The sequence below is a fragment of the Parasteatoda tepidariorum genome, chromosome 1 (assembly GCF_982258835.1).
Source record: "Parasteatoda tepidariorum strain Cologne lab strain chromosome 1, Ptep-v5.0, whole genome shotgun sequence".
In the NCBI taxonomy this organism is placed as follows: Eukaryota; Metazoa; Arthropoda; class Arachnida; order Araneae; family Theridiidae; genus Parasteatoda; species Parasteatoda tepidariorum.
The window spans coordinates 135,545,691-135,566,829 of NC_141755.1; the positions used below are offsets into that span (position 1 = coordinate 135,545,691).

The window sequence follows — 21,139 nt, forward strand, 5'->3', positions numbered from 1 at the left end:
TAGATGTTTTCTATCACATTTGCCAGTGAGTTTGCCTTTAAAATATTTGAAAGTGAGTTTCAAAATATTCTGCATTCTGTCAAAATATATGTATATCAGATAAAACTTTTGAAAAGAACACAGAAACTAAAAGGGAAAAATGCATAATTATGTTTAACAGGGGAAAAGTCTAATATACTTACATCATATAAATAACATATGATTCTGAAGTTTAAAAATAAATATTAATATTTTGTGACAAATTTTAAATTATTTGTCTGTTTTTGTACCAAAGGGCAATTTTCTGATGTCTTCAAACTCACTTTAAAATAAATTTTTAGATGAAACTACTATCAGAAATGTTCAATGATTTTTTGATATCCTATTTTTAAAAATAATCAAAAATTGTAATAGAGTTTAATAAGCTATAAAAAATAATTAATCCAAAAGTAATAAGTATACGAAGTAAATTCTCACTCGATTAAACTAAATTTTTTAAAAAAACTGGCAAATTTTCTGGTTTGCACAAAATACAAATCTTCAGGTTCGGTGCAACAAAAACATGAACTCATTTGTACAAAGCTTGCAAAGAGAATACAGCAATAAATAATCAAGTCTTACTTCTGCACATGTTGGATGGATTCCTATTGTTGCATCAAAGTCAGCTTTTGTAGCACCTAACTTCATGCCTAGCGCAAATCCCTGAGTGACTTCTCCAGCATTTGGTCCCAAGTAATGAAATCCTATTACTTTTTCCTAAAAATACAATTGCATATATAACAATGTGGAATATACATAGCTGCTAACATAAACAAAAAAAAAGACAATACTTTTTATGATATGGAAATTTTACGACAATTAATGCACAATTTATCAAACATTTCATTAACAAAAATTTCTAGTGACTAATAGAGAAAATAAAATACAAAATTGTATTACACTAACTACTAGAAATTTAATGCTTCAGGGTCTGGAAGTGTTTCAGGTTTACTTCCCACCAGGTATAATTATAATAATAATGCAATAATTTTAACTGTAAATATGACAACACGCAGTATTATTGCCTTATATGCAACATTGTACCCAGTAAGTAGAAGTTTCACGCCATGTTTACTGCATTCTTGCATTCACAATTTCAAGTTGTAGAATACATTGAACTCAATTTTGATACTTGTTAAACATATTCTTGAATAATAAATAGGTTAAAAACCCACAGAACAAGATGTAAATATTCTTGAATTAATTTTAAAATAAAAATGGTCTAAAATTATAGAAAGGTTTCAAACTAATTATAATAAGTTTAAAAGTATCTTATTAACTATCCGTCTGAATTTTTTGTTATTTAAAAAACTAGAAGATTTCAGGTTTCATCGCGATTCAAAATAAAAGTCAAAACAACATTTTTAGAAAACTCAGGACAGTTTCTGATGCAATACATACTAAAATTTTTTTAAGGGGAAATGGAGGGCGGAAAAAAGTAGTGTAATCCCCAGATTTGAAAGTTTGCTTATGAGGCATATTTCTTTAATTCCCAACAACATAAAAAAGGGGGGGGGAAATAACAGTCAACACCTTCAAATAAAAAATTAAAATAAGAAAAGGTTTATCAAAAATGACTTTAAAAAATGGTGCGATATCACGAATGCTAACATTTGGTAACAAATCTCAGATCTTTCTTGTAAACTCTATTTTGAATCTTGTAAATCCAATTCAATGTGAAGATAGATCAAAATAAATTAAGAAGAAAACTGATAATTATAGTTATCTTTATGAAACAATAAATTGAAGAAGACTGCCAACTGCTGTGATTTTGGCATTATTGATAATAGTTAATGAATATTCACGAAATAACATGAACATTCACACAAAAAACTTGAAATAAAATGTTTGTGCCAGTGAGAGCTTGATAGTTTGGTGTATAAGCAAACATCCTATTTTTTTATTACGAGATAGAAAATTTCTGGTACATTAGCTTAAGGTAAGCTGAATAAACCAAATATGTATATTTTTAAATTAAGAAAAATATGCATATAAATAATCGATTATTATATTATTAAGCACTTAAAAAATTATTAAAAGGAATTATTCCAGTCAAAAAAATTTCACATTGTTCTGTTACATTTGCCTTCAAATAAAGAGGTATAACGCTATTGAATCTGATACAGTCTAGAGACTTTAAATTAATAGCTGTATAGTATGCTTTAAAAGTTTTCATTGTGTAGTATATTTCGGAATAGTCTTGAATAAATTATCTTAACTTTTCTTATTCTTAATTTTTAAACTATTTTATGGAGTAGTAGACATTTAAATCCAAAGCTTTCAGAATTTTTAGTAATTTTGCCAACATTTTGAGTTTAAACATTAAAGTGGCATAGCAGATGAACTTTTAAATTATTTATAAGTAGTGGTGTGTAAAATAAGTTCAAGTGAATAAAAAATAATACATTAGAACTTAAACTTAGCTACCACTATAAGAAATTTGCATTAAAATAAATTGTAAAAGCCTAGAGAGTTGGCAGTTCTGTAGAAGCAATAAAACTAGTAAAAAAAAGTGCATGTTTTTAAAAAGATTTTCTTAGAAACTTTTTAAATTTCAAGAATTTTCTTCTAAAATAAAGACTGTGAGTACTTTTTATAGAAAATTGATATAAAAAGGCAATGTTAGTGGAGTTGGCAACTATAATAATAATAAAAATTTAAAAAAAATGAAATAAAGACTTACATTATCAGTTTTAAAGCATAGTTTTGCATAACAAACACTTCCTTCTCTACAGTCCACTCGAGAGGGGTCAGGTTAGAATGGTAGACCTGTGTAAAATAAATAAATATTTAATAATCGTGAAGTTGGAACTATAATAGAAAACTATCTTGTGGACAGAAAAGGAGCAACCCTGCCAAAAAATAATAAATAAATAAAGTTGTAGAGAAAAAAAAACATAGAATAAAAAAGTATCCCTGCAAATGCTGGTTTAAAAAATAGCTAATGGCAAAGCATGTACCTCAATATTTTCTTTTCCATAAGTGTCTATTGCTTTTTCTTCAGAAAATCCAATACATCCACACTCTAAAGGAGTCGCTATATTATTGTAATCACACTAAAATATAAATGCAAAAAGTTAAGAAACTATAATTAGGAAGAAAAACATCTAAACCATACAAAAAAAATTAATGCTTTTTTTTAAAGATGAGATTGAGAGATAATGTTAAAATTTTATCATTGAATTGAGATGATCACATTAATTTTAATACTGTTTTAATAAATTTTATATTAAAATTAAACAAAAATAATAAATTTTTAAATGTTACCTTAACCTTTTGCCAAATAATACATTAGATAGGATCCCGATCAAATATATGTAGAGCAGATCATAAAAATTTTGTAATAAATAATACTTATACGAGAAGATCATACTTTAATAAATTTAAAACATTATGGACACACGGCTGTTACACTTTGATTTTGAATTGAAAGTAAAATCTATCAAAATTCAAAGAAAAATTACAAAAAAATTATGTTTATGTAGTAAAATAACATACATCTGTCTAAATTGAGTTTTATTATCTAGGTAGAAAAAAAGACAGACAAAGAAATTCTTTGCGTGGCTGTTAAGATCTATCTTCTATGTTGACCACTATAAATTAAATAAAATTTGGAAGGGAACATTATGAGTATCATTGCTATTTTAAACCATTATAATTTGACTGTGTGGTAAATAATAATTAATTTCTCATTCTATTGGTAGTCTACCAATATTGGCCTGAGTAATATTTGGCCTAACTCAGCTATAACTATTTCTATATAATTTCAAGAAACCAAAATAAATTGAAAAACCATCTGTAAAGAAAATATTTTAACACAGTCATAAGTCATGCACGATTGTCATTCAAAAATAATCATAAAGTATTTTTTATAATTATACATTTAATTAATATTACATTTAACCATCTTCTCAACAAATACAACCCATGAAATTTTTCTCAGTTTAAATATATTAGAGTAAATTTATTCTCTTTCTACAACTGCTTTATAGATTTACATAAAAATTTAAACATTGAAATTTAAGGATAAAAGGTTTGCTGCTATGTACAAACAACTCTATTTTATAAAATAGTCATTATTAAATTACTACCACCTACACATCTTGTATTCTGAAACTTTAAAGTAAAAATTTTTAAACTGAGAGAGAGCCTTGGTAAGAATCAAAAGTTATCACTAGCAAAAGCACAGACCCCTCATCCATTCTTGATTTAATATTTCATCGTGCCTAAATTTACGTTTTTCTTTTCATAATTTTCCAGCAGGAGGATGTGCACTGTTTTGAGTTCATCCCGTTTTCATTATTAAAACAGGGTATATGGCCAATTTTTTCATCAAAAAATATCTTTTAAAAACTAAAAATATTTTTAAGTACTGAAAAAAGTATAAAAAATGATATATACGTAACAATAAGAGATAAATAACAAAAAGTTTCAAACAACTCTATTTTTGATTATATTAGCCATCATGAAACATTTTATGCACAATTTTAAATGAATTCAATATTGTGTTGCTAATTCTAATTTTTAATTAATAATTACTTTAATCACTTTAGCAAAAATTAATTTTAATTTAAAATTGTGAAAATTATCATTATAAATGAAATAAGTGAAAGGTATTTAAAAATATATATACTCAACAAAAATATTTAATTATTTTTATTGATCATACCGAATTGATAAACATGCGTTCAGAATTAAACAAACTGAGAAAACCTTTAATAAATTCATTTTACAGATGTAAACTAGTGCATGGTCCCTGAATTTTGTCTGGTAGAAGGTCCTAATGTTAAAAACTCTCACAATTAAAAGATCTCAATTAGTTCACTTTTTTAAACAAAACTGATAAAAGGAGGATAAAAATTTTGATGGTGAAGCTCTGTGATTGTTCACTGCTCAAGCCTCTCATAATTCATTTAATACGTAAAAGAATTGGCTTTTCATATGGCACAGACAAATGCAACATTACATTGAAACGTAATGTGAAAACTTATGAACAGAACATTGCAGAAATTAAGCTTCTTGTACAATTCATAGACAATTGACAGGGCAAGAAATAATCCTATTTTAAAAAGAAAAAATTAAGCACCCATTACAAACAACAAAAAAGCACATTTAAGGCATCTAAAAACGAAAATAAGCACCTTTATGCACCTTTTAAAAATGCTAAACAGTCTGAAAAATACTAAATTTTTATATCTCTGTTACTTAGAAACGTAACAGTTTTTTGTTCAAAAAATAAATAGATAAAACTTATATCTTAAGTTCCTAGTCCAAAAATAATCAAATATAATTTTGCATATATGGATTGCGATTACTATAGCAGAAACTGAGTACTCTTTCAATCAGCATAAATTACGAGTTGTTGTATCTGGTCCATTCTCTTGCCATTTGGCTAGCATGTATTTTCTTGTTGACTGTTAATCATTGTTTGAGACAGCAAAAGGCTTATTCACGCAAGCATTTGCTTGCTAAAACAACATGTTAGAAATAAAAATTAACTAGCTATGCTATGTACACAATAATACAACAGACCAGAAATAAAAGTAAAGCTATATCAAGGTTGCCAAATAAGTGATTTTTCTTCTTCTTGTTTTTGAAAATCAGGCAATTGTTTCTCTTTATAATTAAAATTTCATTAGTGTGTTGTAAGGACAGTATAAGAAGCATATTAACTTATTTATAAATAAAAATTTTACTGTAATATTCATTTTCTCCTATATTAATTGGTACTTTTTTAATCATGGATTTAATCATTCTCAACAAAAATCAAATGCTGCAAAATACTTATAAGGCACCCCTGAAATTTTAAAGAAAGATTTGCGTCTTAGTAAGGAGCGGTTAAACAGTATAGAGGTTACAATCTGTAAAGTTACAAAATCAACATGTTTGCCATGATATTTGTTAAAGTTATTAATAATCATATTTATAGAAACAATGTATGAAACCAAATAATTTAATTAAATAGATTTTAGAAATATAATTATAAGAAATAAATTTCTGAATTATAAGAAATAAATATACATTAGATAACTTATAATGCCTGCATTTGTTATATGTTTGTTTTTATGAAAAATGTCAACACTATAGCAACATATGCAATCAATAAACAGTAGACAAACAAAATGAAAAAAGAATGGAATAAAAATGAGAAAATTTTCTTACGAAACAGGCAAAAATACAAAAATTTTCTCAATCTTTAAATTATCGAAAGAAAAACAGAATCATTATGAAAAATAATGTCTATACTCTTATTAATCCCATCATCTTCCTGGTTTGCGTACATTACTAACTGGGAATAAAAAAAAAAGACCATATTTGCTACATATGATAAGAAAATATATTCTTATAAGAGAGGGTAATGGGAAAGGAGCACTCATTTGGTATTGATGGAAATTGCAGGGGACACTTGTTCAGTTTAATACAAGACATGCACTCTATTTACTACCAGTACCAATCTGTTGAATAAGTATACAAATTGGATAGTCACAATTTAATAAAATAATGTTTAGCTAAACATATCGCATAGACATTACCTCACAATTTCTTGATAAAATAATGACAATTGAGAAAAATAATATACCTGGGTAGAACTATTTCCATAGAATCGACGAGCAAGTAGCAACCCTGCCTCTATTGCAACAGCTGTCAATTCTAGCTTTCCCACCAAAATATCCCCAATTGCATAGATCTATGGAACATTAGTTTGTTCATTCACAACGGGAATTTTACCATTTCTAAAATAGAAAGTTATAAATGTAAACAATTTCTGAAAAAATTCATACAAATCATTATAATCTTTCAAGGTTGGCTGATTTAAACCAAATAAGTTTTAATTTTTTAAGAAACAAAGTTTGATTTTTTTAAAAACATTTTCAAAAATTTAATTTTTCATTATTTATTTAATTAAAATAATCTTAGTATGAACAGAAGATGTCTAAAACTTCTTTAAAAAAATAGAGTGTCACCAAACTTATGTTCGGATAGTTTTAAAAAATAATCTAAATAATGTAGTTATTGAATGGGTTAAGACAAAGAGTGAAAGAAATTTTTTTTCTTCACTTTTTTATCGAGATAAAGATGCATTATGACTGACACAATCAAAAGCATAAATAGGAATGAAGTACTATACCGAATACTTTTATACTAGTACTTTATACTCCTTTTGGGCATTTTCATTATACACTATTTTAGTTAATGCAGCATTATGTTAATAAGCATACTGTAAAATGTTAAGCCCCATTATATTGAAACAAATGAAAAAAGTATTTTATTTTTTATTGATTTTTACAGCATTAGAACTAAAATTCATTTTTAGTATTTTATTTAAAGCATTGCTTAATGTAGCATTCTAATTTAATTCATAATTGAAATCATGATTTAAATCAGTTTATTTAAAAAAATAATTGAAAAATCTACATACTGATATAAATAAATGATTTAAATTTTAATCAATTTAAATTTTAAAATTTTCAAAGTTTTAAAATTTCTTGTTATTAAAAAGCTTCAGTTAGAAAAACCATATTAATATTTGGCAGTCTAATGAACTCCATAAATTTTGAGTTTAAATTCTAAAAATTTTATAATGCTTACAAATTTTTCAGATTGCAAAACAATTGCGAAAATAGTATAGTCTTCAATAAACAGCATTATTTTATATGATGTAAGAACTTTAAAAAAAATGTTATGACTTAAAAAAAATGCAGTCTTGAAAAAGAAAATAAATAAATAAAAATTACATACTTGGGATTAACTTTTACACCAACAGTTTCTAATCCAATGCCAGTAGTACAGGAATCACCACCAATAGCAAATAATACCTGAAAAATTTGTTGGTAAAAAATTTACAAAATAGCATAACAAAGTAAAGCATAATTGTATCAAGACATCAAACACGATTACTTACTATATCATATTCATCAGCAATTTCTTCACCTGATTCCATTATTCCAATTACTCTAAACATGTGTTAAGCAGATTCATTTTTCTCAATCTATAAAATAAAACAATTACAAACATTGTAAGAAACAACATATTTTGTACACATACAAATGGTCCTTATTTTTAAGAGCAAGTACATTGAACTAATAAAAAAAGAATTTAAAAACAATTTATAATACATAACAATATATTTTAACATAACATAAGAATAACAATATATTTCCATATAATGTAGAGTAAATTAAAAAAAAACTATTTCATAGGAAAACAATACAAAGTGTACAAAAAATATTTATTTATTTCAAAAGTATAATCAAGTTATGAATTCATTCCTCATAAATGTTCAATACGCAATAATTTTGTTATGCACTATACATCAAGGCTGAAATGACCTTCTTACCAAACTTTAGGCACCACGTCTGTATCGATGCTGGAAATTGCAGCTGATACGGGCTTACAAATCAATTATGATTTAACTACTTGGAGATTCTTTACTAACCCTCACAGGAAAAAATTACATAGAGTGAAATCTGGAGAGCATAGCTGCTTATGCATGAGTGAATTGTTTGTGGTAGATACATAACCAATCGACCCCTGTATTAACATGTTATAAATAGTTGTTTTTCAACCCCTTTTGTTGTCACATAATTGTTTAAAGATGAATGGACTATTTAGTGCCATTTATTGATCACCATTCAAAATTACTTATATTACTTCGCCATGTATGTACATTGTCAATAAAAATATTTATTTCATGTTGCATAGTACACCTACTAAGCAACATTGGAAAATTGGATTGAGAAACATTGACAATTCTAGGTGAGCCTCAATCAAATTAGGATTTAGTTGTTTAATTAATAACATTGAAATCAGGCTTTTATTTTGATTTGCTTAGTATTTCCTAAAGTTATGAATTTGGCAGACCTAGCTTTGAACATGGAATTTTGTTCAGATAATGAAACAGATCCTTATCCTTATAGTTAACAAAATTACAGCTTCAATCAAATTTAGGACAATATTTTAAAAAACATTTTAAATAAAATAAATGGTTGCTTTGTATACCATTTTAATATGATGTTTGCAAAAATATCAAGAAAGATCAATTTTTATTATTATTTCAAACTCGAATATTTTATTCTTCAATTATAATTTAAATCATAATTTCAATAACAAAGAGAGTAAATGTATCAGAACAATTTTATATAATTTTAAATACTGTTGCAGCTTAAAAGCCATTTTAAAATCTAAATGCATATATACCTTTGTAGGAACACAAGGTCTGAGAAATTTTATGCCTTCCCCCTGCATGTAGTTGCCAATTCTTTCAGCCATGTCTTGATCGAAGCCTCGAAGCAAGATAGAATGAACCGTGACATCCAACCCAATTCCTGCTGTAAATTCAGTACATTCCAAAACAACATATGAAGATCCAATGAATAACGTTTTTCCAGGACTTTTTTCCAAAGAGAAGAGAACATCACTAACAAAGAAAAAAAATAATAGCAATTAACATTTCATATAAAATATGTTGAGATCATAATTTTCATCCCTAGTAGTTAACAAAAAGGAAAAACTAATCTACGAATAACCTTTTGTAGGTTGATATTACTCCTCCCTTTAATAGGGCGAGTTGAAGCTTAAAAGCCATTTTAAAATCTAAATGTATAGATACCTTTGTAGGTACACAAGGTCTGAGAAATTTTATGCCTTTCCCCTGCATGTAGTTGCCAATTCTTTCAGCCATGCCTTGATCGAAACCTCGAAGCAAGATAGAATGAACAGTGACATCCAACCCAATTCCTGCTGTAAATTCAGTACATTCCAAAACAACATATGAAGATCCAATGAATAACGTTTTTCCAGGACTTTTTTCCAAAGAGAAGAGAACATCACTAACAAAGAAAAAAAATAATAGCAATTAACATTTCATATAAAATATGTTGAGATCATAATTTTCATCCCTAGTAGTTAACAAAAAGGAAAAACTAATCTACGAATAACCTTTTGTAGGTTGATATTACTCCTCCCTTTAATAGGGCGAGTTGAAGCTTAAAAGCCATTTTAAAATCTAAATGTATAGATACCTTTGTAGGAACACAAGGTCTGAGAAATTTTATGCCTTTCCCCTGCATGTAGTTGCCAATTCTTTCAGCCATGCCTTGATCGAAACCTCGAAGCAAGATAGAATGAACCGTGACATCCAACCCAATTCCTGCTGTAAATTCAGTACATTCCAAATTAACATATGAAGATCCAATGAATAACGTTTTTCCAGGACTTTTTTCCAAAGAGAAGAGAACATCACTAACAAAGAAAAAAAATAATAGCAATTAACATTTCATATAAAATATGTTGAGATCATAATTTTCATCCCTAGTAGTTAACAAAAAGGAAAAACTAATCTACGAATAACCTTTTGTAGGTTGATATTACTCCTCCCTTTAATAGGGCGAGTTGAAGCTTAAAAGCCATTTTAAAATCTAAATGTATAGATACCTTTGTAGGTACACAAGGTCTGAGAAATTTTATGCCTTTCCCCTGCATGTAGTTGCCAATTCTTTCAGCCATGCCTTGATCGAAACCTCGAAGCAAGATAGAATGAACCGTGACATCCAACCCAATTCCTGCTGTAAATTCAGTACATTCCAAATTAACATATGAAGATCCAATGAATAACGTTTTTCCAGGACTTTTTTCCAAAGAGAAGAGAACATCACTAACAAAGAAAAAAAATAATAGCAATTAACATTTCATATAAAATATGTTGAGATCATAATTTTCATACCTAGTAGTTAACAAAAAGGAAAAACTAATCTACGAATAACCTTTTGTAGGTTGATATTACTCCTCCCTTTAATAGGGCGAGTTGAAGCTTAAAAGCCATTTTAAAATCTAAATGTATAGATACCTTTGTAGGAACACAAGGTCTGAGAAATTTTATGCCTTTCCCCTGCATGTAGTTGCCAATTCTTTCAGCCATGCCTTGATCGAAACCTCGAAGCAAGATAGAATGAACCGTGACATCCAACCCAATTCCTGCTGTAAATTCAGTACATTCCAAATTAACATATGAAGATCCAATGAATAACGTTTTTCCAGGACTTTTTTCCAAAGAGAAGAGAACATCACTAACAAAGAAAAAAAATAATAGCAATTAACATTTCATATAAAATATGTTGAGATCATAATTTTCATCCCTAGTAGTTAACAAAAAGGAAAAACTAATCTACGAATAACCTTTTGTAGGTTGATATTACTCCTCCCTTTAATAGGGCGAGTTGAAGCTTAAAAGCCATTTTAAAATCTAAATGTATAGATACCTTTGTAGGTACACAAGGTCTGAGAAATTTTATGCCTTTCCCCTGCATGTAGTTGCCAATTCTTTCAGCCATGCCTTGATCGAAACCTCGAAGCAAGATAGAATGAACAGTGACATCCAACCCAATTCCTGCTGTAAATTCAGTACATTCCAAAACAACATATGAAGATCCAATGAATAACGTTTTTCCAGGACTTTTCTCCAAATAGAAGAGAACATGACTAACAAAGAAAAAAAATAATAGCAATTAACATTTCATATAAAATATGTTGAGATCACAATTTTCAACCCTAGTAGTTAACAAAAAGGAAAAACTAATCTACGAATAACCTTTTGTAGGTTGATATTACTCCTCCCTTTAATAGGGCGAGTTGAAGCTTAAAAGCCATTTTAAAATCTAAATGTATAGATACCTTTGTAGGAACACAAGGTCTGAGAAATTTTATGCCTTTCCCCTGCATGTAGTTGCCAATTCTTTCAGCCATGCCTTGATCGAAACCTCGAAGCAAGATAGAATGAACCGTGACATCCAACCCAATTCCTGCTGTAAATTCAGCACATTCCAAAACAACATATGAAGATCCAATGAATAACGTTTTTCCAGGACTTTTCTCCAAATAGAAGAGAGCATGACTAACAAAGAAAAAGATAATAATAGCTATTAACATTTCATATAAAGTATGTTGAAATCATAATAGTTAACAAAAATGAAAAACTAATCTACGAATAACCTTTTATAGGTTGATATTACTCCTCCCTTAAATAGGGCGGGTCGAGGCAAATCTTTACCTTAGTACAAAGATGTTAAGTGAATAATTTTAACTTTAGAAAAAAAATTTCTGCAAAGGAACAATTATTACAAAGCAATCATCGGAGTTGCAGAGCGGCAACGAACAGGGAGCTAAGCCCCCTAGTTATGACTTAATATTATATCAAAATTGATGAAGAAAAATTATTTTTATTTATTTTGAAACACTTTTCAATGCGAACTAAACATGGCATTTTTCATTTCATCAGTTAATCCAAATGAACCTAGAAAATTCATTGGAACAATAAATAAACAGTTTTATTTTCTTTCTGTTAATACAAATAGGTAAAACAACGTTTTATTTCTTGGACAAAATGAATGTCAACAGATTTCCTGCTCTAACTCATAAACAAATTTTCTAAGCTGTGCAAAGCTAAAAAATAAATTACAAAATATTTCTCTTAAAAAATCTGATACTTTATTGGTCTCATATCTAAGCATTTTTCCTTTTGCGACGCTTATCTTAGCATTCATTCACGAATAGGACTTGAACTTTCAATTTTTGAAAGTTATTTATTTATATAGATATTAGTTATTAGGCAATATTATTTTTTTTTTTTTGGGGGGGGGAGAAATCAATTTTATTTTCACATGAGCATATTAAATGCAAGAAATATTTTTTAAATATTCAAACTTTTCGAACTTCTTCTACATTTTATGTAAGATTTTATATATTTAAGTATATAAAAATTAACTATTAGAGTTATTGCACCAAAAATAAGGGAAAAATATTGACTTACAACATAACATAAGACTGGAAAAAAAATATTTTGTTTTCTCTTCTAAGTAGAAATAACCTTTCACGCTTCGCAATTTTAAGTAATGTGCTAAATAAATTTTATTTTATAAATCAGTCTCAATCAGATAAATTTAATAGAAAACATGTACCTATAGATGCAAGTATTCTAATATGTTAAGAAAAAACTATGAACGAATAAGTTTTGCAGAATTCAGAAAAATAAATATTATTATCATAATATTTTATTCAGTTCTTTTCAAATATTTAAGTCTACGTAACTATACTTCGTTGGATTTCCAGTTAAAGGGAAAGTGTAATAAGTTTTAACGGCAAATAATTGAACGCTGACATTTAAGGATGAATAATGTTCTAGATTCCAAAATAATAACTTACTTATAATGAAAATCTTGGTCTCTTTGGGTTTGCAGAAGGATCTTGAAAAAAGGTTTAAAATTTAGGCCGGGTACTTTTGTGCGTACCGCGGTCTTTTTGAGAGACTGAAGGGAGGATCAATCTTCAAAAACGCTTTGCTTGATTCGATCAAGAGTGCAAGCCTCGTGCTTCGCCTCCCAGGGTTTCCTCTTCTCCTCTGAGCTTGAGGCTGCTGAGGAACAGGTGGTATTTGCACTGGGGGAGCTTGCACTGGAGGAACTTGCACTGGTGGTGATGCTGGTCGGGGTGTAGATGCAGGTGGAGGTGTAGATGCAGGTGGAGGTGTAGATGCAGGTGGGGGTGTAGATGCAGGTGGGGGTGTAGATGCAGGTGGGGGTGTAGCTGCTGGCGGGGGTGGGGGAGGACTTACTGATGCCAACGGAGGAGAAATATGTGTTGGGGGTCCAACGGGAGATGGTGAGGGTGGGGAAGGCTGGAGAACAGTCGGTGGTGAAGGCATTTTGACAGGCGTTAGATCCACGGTTCCAGAAGTAGATGGTGTTACTTCCTCAGCTTCAATTGGAAAGGTGTTATTTAAGCTGTCACGGATGGATCTTCTGAGCCCGGAGCTGCTCTCTTCTATATCTGCATCTAATCCTCTCCGGGCTTCTTCGAATGATAGACCTTGCGACACCCTGTCGATGAATCTAGATGCCAGCATCACCATTGTCTCATTGGCCAGGGATGCCGCAAGTAAGCTTGCTTCCTCTATCATTCGATTTCTCTGCTCGTTTCTCCTTCGCCTGTCTTCTTCCTCCTTTTGCTTTTGGAATTGGTGGGCACGCCTTCTTTCCTCTTTTGCAAATTCCACCGTAGTCCTCCTTCTCCTTTCAGCTATCTCCTTCTCCTGCCGTTGCTTTCGGACCTAAAATGTATTCCAATATTATGATTACACATAAAAATCAATCATATTTAGATTCAACAGCATTAAAAAATAAGCAAAGTCATTCAAGCCCTTCGTCATATTATCCAAGTGGATTTAGAGCAAAGGAAAGAAATAATTTGAAAATTGAGCTTTATTTGTGAAATGACTTACCGAGGTAACAACAAATTTATTCTTTTTTTTCAAATTTACAGTTTTAATTTTAAACTACTTTAAAGTTTTCTTTTTTTTTATTATTATTATTTTTTGAGTTTTGCTTTAAAGTAAAAAATGATAGCCATTGGCTAACTTAAATTTTTTGTTCTAAATAAGCATTAAACTTATCTGATTTTCTTCACTTTCAGCGGAATCTCTTATTATCATTATATTTTTTCCCTCGAAATTTCTTTTTAATACCACTAATCACTCTTTTTTAAAGTTTTATTTACAATTTTTGGAATGCGACTAAACTTTATTAGGTATTTTTTTCTAATACGTGGGCACATGTTTTAATTTTATTCTGGAAATCAAAAGAAATTTAAAAAGATTAAATATGCTGATGAAATATAAGAAAATAAGAAAAAAAAAGAAGAATCAGAAAATGTAGCTAATCGTAGGCACTATTTAAAAAAATTACGAAAGAGCAATATATAAGCTCATTCACAGGGTAAACCATACTATTTGTGGAGCTGTTGAACCTTATTTTATTACTATCTGCATCTATTTTAGCAGTACAATTTTAATAAGATTCTTTTAATTTTTGTTTTAAATTAATTATTATTTTTTTAACTGGTATGTTCATAATATTTTGATAAATATTACTTTCTGATTTGTTGAACATACTTGGTTATTGCGAGCTCTGCTTAAACAAAATCCTAGGTTTGATAGAACAATTAAATAAAGACTTTTCGTTTAATTTTAAAAAAGTTTTCTTACATCTTAATTAATTTCTGGATGTTCATTTTTACTTATTTAATTTAACGTGCACCTATTTAAAAGTACTGTTTAATGAAAATTATATACTCACGTCCTCTGGTGTTTCCACCCCTTGCGTCCTCCTAGAAGAAAATTCTTAGAGTCAAACAATGCACATTATAATTTCTATCATATTATATTTAATAACAAGGATTTCGTATAATTTTATTGCAGTGTGTCTATCACTACAAAAATTGAGCAGAAAAAAGAGTCGTTGAATAGAACTAATGATCCTTCTACGACAGCTGATTCTTCTACAATTAACGTCGCAGGTTACGAAGTTTAACTTCTTCCGCGCGGAGGGACTCAACGCACAATTTTTTTTTTTTTTTTTAAGATTTTTGATCTTGTAAGTAAAGAAGTTCAGTGAGTGAATAGCAACATTATTTTTTTAAAAAAAATTAATAAATATTATTCTTTATACATGAAAAAGTTGAGTCATTCTTAAAGACTTCCATATTATTAGCATGGGGTAAAAGTAAAAAGAAGTGTAGGTATCCATTACAAATATTTAAGATTTATAAAGAACTAAAGGCTATTTCTTAAAGAAAATCTGTAAAATATCCATAAAACGTTAAAAGTGACATAGTCTATCAGAAATTCTTTTTAAAAATGCCGCGCAATCATAAAAACTCCACAGAAAAGGAAAAAAAAATTATATACAAAATCAAAACAGAAAAAATAAAAATCAATCTTAATTTTGAAAGTAAATCTTAAAGCTGGAAATCTCAGTTTTCCACTTACTGTAGTTCTTTTAAGAAAAATGGAAAAAAAAGAATAAAGTCTGATAGAAACTCTTTATTACCCCGTCATAATGAAAACCTCCATAAAAGCAAAAGTTTTTTTTAAAAGAAAATGCTAAATAAAAAAAAAAATAGTGCGAGGAGTCCCCCCGCGCGGAGAAAGTTAAACTTCGCAACCTGCGACGTTAATTGTAGAAGAATCAGCAGTCGTAGAAGGATCACTAGTTCTATTCAACGACTCTTTTTCCTACTCCGCTCGCTTCCGTGCTCTGTAAACACTGTAATATTGTGCATTTTTCCCTCGTGGACCTCTTGAACCAGTGGAAGTGCTTGTGGTTGCCTCATCGTCTCGCCATGGAAAATGTATTTGTATTAATAATGTATGTGAATGCGTCATAATGTAATTTCAAAAAAGAAAACCAAACAATCAATTGATATTCACAAGAGACGTACCTTGACATAACCTATAACCTTAAATCCGTCGCATTGTCCGTGGGATTGTTTTCACTCATTTTTTACAATTGTTATCCACTAAATTTGAAAATAAAATATACTACCCTATTAAATTATATGTGTATCAAAACAAACTAAAAAAATATTTATAGAAGAACAATACTTTTATAACTTTTATTATTTTTATGCTAGTGAGAACCAAAACAATATGGAAATGAATGAGGGAAAACTGGATCCTACCACGTGATTTCCCGGCCAATAAAAATGTAGCGTTAAACGTTTAACGCAACCTTGTTGGAAGGCGCATAAGAAGTATAACTTCAAAACAAATATCGTTCATTAGAAACTCTCTTTAAAAAATATTTCGTTATAATAAATACGCTGATAAGAAGAAAATTAAATAATAAAAAAATACAAAAGGGAAACAGAAAATGATTATCCTTAGTTCTTAAAACATAGATTAAATTTTGAAAATTATCGTTATATGTCTAACCGATCAGAAAAAAAAGTGATAATAAAGGAATAAAGTCTATTAGAAATGCTCAGTTAAAATTCTATTCTACAATAAAAGCAGCAAAAACGAAGCTAACATTTTCAATTCAACAAAAGTGTTGAAAAGATGTTGACATTGAATGCTTAAAAATAATCTTTAAGGAAAAAAAAAGCACTACCAAACTCGGGGTTTAGTATAAAGTAATGCAGTTTCTATTTCTTTAATTTGTCCTTCAGAGCATTTATTTATAAGTTTTAGAGTTTAATAAATATGTGTAGAGACTAATTCGAATAATGTGTAACAAAAAACACAACATCAGATAACTTTTATTAAATTTTTTCATAATAAAATATTTGGCCAAGCATATATAGGGGAGAGTGGGGTCAATTGTAACAGAGCAAAAATTTCGAGTGTCGGGTTCTAGATTTGGCTTCAAGGTGGCGCACAAGGTGTATTTAATAAATCTACATGTACACCCCTGCTGGCAAGCATTTTTATGTACTTTTGAAAGAGTTACATCACTGTACCATAGTTAGTACTGGTATGTACCTACGATAAAACATAGGCTTTGGTGGGGAAATTAGATGGTGAGTACGTAAAAAAAAATTTTAATGTCACTAATTTAATTTAATCTTTCATCACAGATAGTATATTTGTACTTTTCCAATTTTATTCCTCTTTTCAATTTTACCCCGTATTCTTTGAAGAGAAACGGGGTAAAATTGAAAAGAGGAATAAAATTGGAAAAGTACAAATATACTATCTGTGATGAAAGATTAAATTAAATTAAATTAGTGGCATTAAAAAAATCGTCACCCAACACTGTGACAATCACAAAAGATATTTTCACGCTACGTAAGTGCTTTTTTTGGTATTAGAATATTATATTGTAACAAAGTAATTTTGTCTAAACAAATAAAAATTATTAACCGAATATGTAAGTGGACACTTTAATTAACATTTCTATAAAAAAAATTAGTTTTGTTAATTAACTAGCATTGTTTTTAACAAATGAAGCTGAAATGGCGTCTTGGGGGCATTTGTAACAATAAGTAAAGGGACGGCTGTTCAACGACGGTTATTAAATTAAAAATGAAAAGCTTATACTGTACTTACATTTTTTTTCGAGGACCCTCCTGGGAAGAACCAGAAGGGCCGGCACTCCCTGCTGCAGATCCAGAAGCTCCTGCGGCCGCAGAAGCTCCTGCAGAACCGGACGGTCCTGTTGCATCACTAGGTGAGGGGGATGCTCGCTTCATTTTCAATTCTAAAATTATCAAAAATAATATTAGTATACACGAAAGTAATAAAAACTTATCATTTAATAGATAATAAAATAGATTTTTCGCGTTATAGAATGATGAATAAAGATAATATCTGGTCAACATTTCCAGTTGATCAATTATTATTAACAATTCTGAAGTGAAGTTCTTATTAATGCCGATTTCTATTCTTGAGATTTGAACTATCACTATCGGTGAGTAATTGAAAAAAAAATGAAGACAGCTGCAGAAAAATTATACAAATTTACCATTTTTTGAAAATATCTTGTGTATTATTTGTGTGACCATGAAAAACTAATTGATACAAGACTGTTTTAAATTATAAATAAACTAAATACAAAACTTACCAGTGAATGAGAGTTGCCAAACTCATATATAAATACGTATTGAAAATAAAATGTGTGAATATGAATTTCGATGAAAAAAATTAATAAATAGCGGAAATAGCTTTTAAATTGCGGGAAACACGATGCTTGATTTTTAAAATTGCATGAATGCGAATGATTTTTTATGGCTTACAAACTTCGGTGAAGGTGATTCACGATGTTTAGCATTTAAAGTGCATGAATATAAATTGTGAAGTGCAATTTAAAAATCATGCAAATACTCAATCCAATTTTCGGCATTGAAGAAAAAAAATTTTCTTTCAATGCTGAAATTTTAATTGTTAATTTTAATTATTTTTTTTTTCGGTGTTTACATTTCTGAAAAATTGTATCGCTTGAAAAAAATACCACTTACTAAAAGAATTTGACTATTAAAAAAATTAAAATAAAAATAATATTTTTAAAAACCACGCTTTTGTAGTGGAAAATAATAATTAAAAAACAAAAATTTGGAAAACGAAAAACGTAGGTAGCATGAAATACATAACAGTAACAGTATGTGCGCTCATGAGAATATGTGTATGTATATCTGTAATTGTATCTGAATGTGGATGTGCATGTGGTTGTGCAGGTGTATGAGTAGGAAAATGTGTATATGCATGTGTATATGTACTGTTATGTATTTCATGCTCTCCAAGTTTTTCGTTTTTCAAATTTTTGTTTTTTAATTATTATTTTCCACTACAAAAACGTGGTTTTTAAAAATATTATTTTTATTTTGATTTTTTTTTTTGTACTCACTTCCAAAATCTCAATTTTTTTCACTCACTGTATACAGAACTTTTCTACTAACATGTGACACTAATTTGAAATAATCGAATCGACAACAAAAAACAATCGCGAAAATATTAATTTTTCTTTAATTTAAATTTACTTTGTATGTCTTTTTTCTCTTTATTTTCATGCATTGTCATCCAATTCTGAACTATGTGCCAAATTTGAAGTCTGTAGCTAGTCGGGAAGTTAGTTTAAAATCGTTTACAAAATTCCACCCGGACAGACATACACCAAGGCAAGTTGATATAAACGTGGTAAAATAAAATAAGAGAAACGAAGATTGACTCGAAATTTTATGTAGCACTCATAATATCGAAATTGAACTGACTTCCCTGTGATTCCATATGCTGCAAAATGTTTTCAACTTGTTTATAGAAGGTCCTCATAAATTTTAAGATCTGATGAGTTAGCCTCTAATTTGGCTTTGTCAGTTGTTAGCTAATTTTGATGTATTAAATGAAGCTAAATCTTGTTGGAAAATAAAATCTTTCTTTTCAATTGATTGCATAATATGCTCGAGAGCCGTGATGACGTGACAGAGCATTCGCCTTCCAATCTCGGGGAACCGGGTTTGCGTTCTAGCAATAACTGGTCGATACGAATTTCACAGCCGGTTTGAACCGCCCACAGTGCTTAAGTAGGATATCCTCAGCGGGAGAGGGATCATGCGTTAGAATCCTCTTGCCGTCAGGCAAACCGTCGGAGGTTTTCATGGTTTTCCTCTCCTTGTATCACAAATGCTCGTAGGTTCCATAAAAAAAATACTCATTATACGGTTTTAGGAGTAATACGGATATGGCGTATAAAACTAAGCGTGCTCCCAACAAATTAACAATAAAAACAAATTTTTAAATTCTGATTCAAATAAACAAAAATGGGATCTTGTAAATAGTATTATTGGTAATCAGAGCAAATCACCTACTTTACCTGATATTTTAAACGACTATGAATCTTCTGATCAATTCAATAAATCAATTGCAAATGCCAACAGTACCTCAAACCCAAATTCAAACAGTTTTAAAATATTGACACTGAACATTTATAAACATCAACCGTTAAGTTTTCATAGTCAGAAAAACTGTAAATATTACGTATATTAAACATAAATGGAACCACTAAATACAATAATTTCAATAATTAAGAAAAAATCAAAAATTTTATTTATTGAATAGATTTCTCTTTGAAGAGTATAACTAACGATTCTGCAGTTATTTTTGAAGAAATTAATTTGAAAATATTTCTTTTATTATTTTGTATGCGAAACTTGAAGAATTATGAAAAATATAGAACCGAAACATGGCACCAAAAACAATAAAATTATGTAAACAAACTCCTTACTCTTTAGTCTATTTATTTTAAAAAAAGATTTTCATCTTCCAAATGTTAAAGACAATGAATGAATTGAGAGCTCCTTTTAATACATTATTTATAGTTTTAAATTTGTCAAAATTACACATTGTTGTTCTCGCAAGTAATTTGAATATTCCTTGTTTATAAGTCTTAATGCTCATACTTATTTGCTGCTTTATTAGCAAAATAATTACTAACTGTACAGTAATCAATTAACATGCTTCATAAGTAGAATATAAATATGAAGCATCCTGTGAAACTTTTGATTCATATAATTTTCGGTGGGCTTTAAATAAAAACCTGTTTGCTTTAGAACTCCCACATAAGTGTAATATTTCTCTTTTACCGCAATTAGTTAATATTTACTTATTAGTTATAATTAATACGTATTAGTTATAATTACCTAGCGTCAATAATAGCTTAACAAGCACCGACTACTGTGTAGACGTAAAATATGCTCAGCGGTAGAAGGATCATCATTAGAATTCCCTTACAATCGGGCAAACCGTGGGAGGATTTCGTGTTTTTCCTCTCCATGTTATGCAAATGCGGATTATTTTCAT

General features: G+C 29.1%; 1 protein-coding gene across 1 annotated transcript; it reads right to left on the reverse strand.

The window, feature by feature from the left end:
- Nucleotides 1-606: 606 nt before the first annotated feature.
- LOC147817035 (uncharacterized) lies at nt 607-18,046 on the reverse strand. Its single transcript, XM_087153992.1, has 12 exons — nt 17,897-18,046; nt 15,144-15,174; nt 13,216-14,119; nt 11,689-11,908; nt 10,865-11,496; nt 9,217-10,672; nt 7,922-8,008; nt 7,759-7,835; nt 6,599-6,752; nt 2,979-3,074; nt 2,702-2,787; nt 607-735 (listed from the first exon to the last, which is right to left on the reverse strand). Exons 1-3 carry the CDS (start codon nt 18,037-18,039, stop codon nt 13,277-13,279), a joined length of 1,017 nt encoding a protein of 338 aa, XP_087010118.1. The 5' UTR covers nt 18,040-18,046; the 3' UTR covers nt 607-735; nt 2,702-2,787; nt 2,979-3,074; nt 6,599-6,752; nt 7,759-7,835; nt 7,922-8,008; nt 9,217-10,672; nt 10,865-11,496; nt 11,689-11,908; nt 13,216-13,276.
- Nucleotides 18,047-21,139: the final 3,093 nt, after the last annotated feature.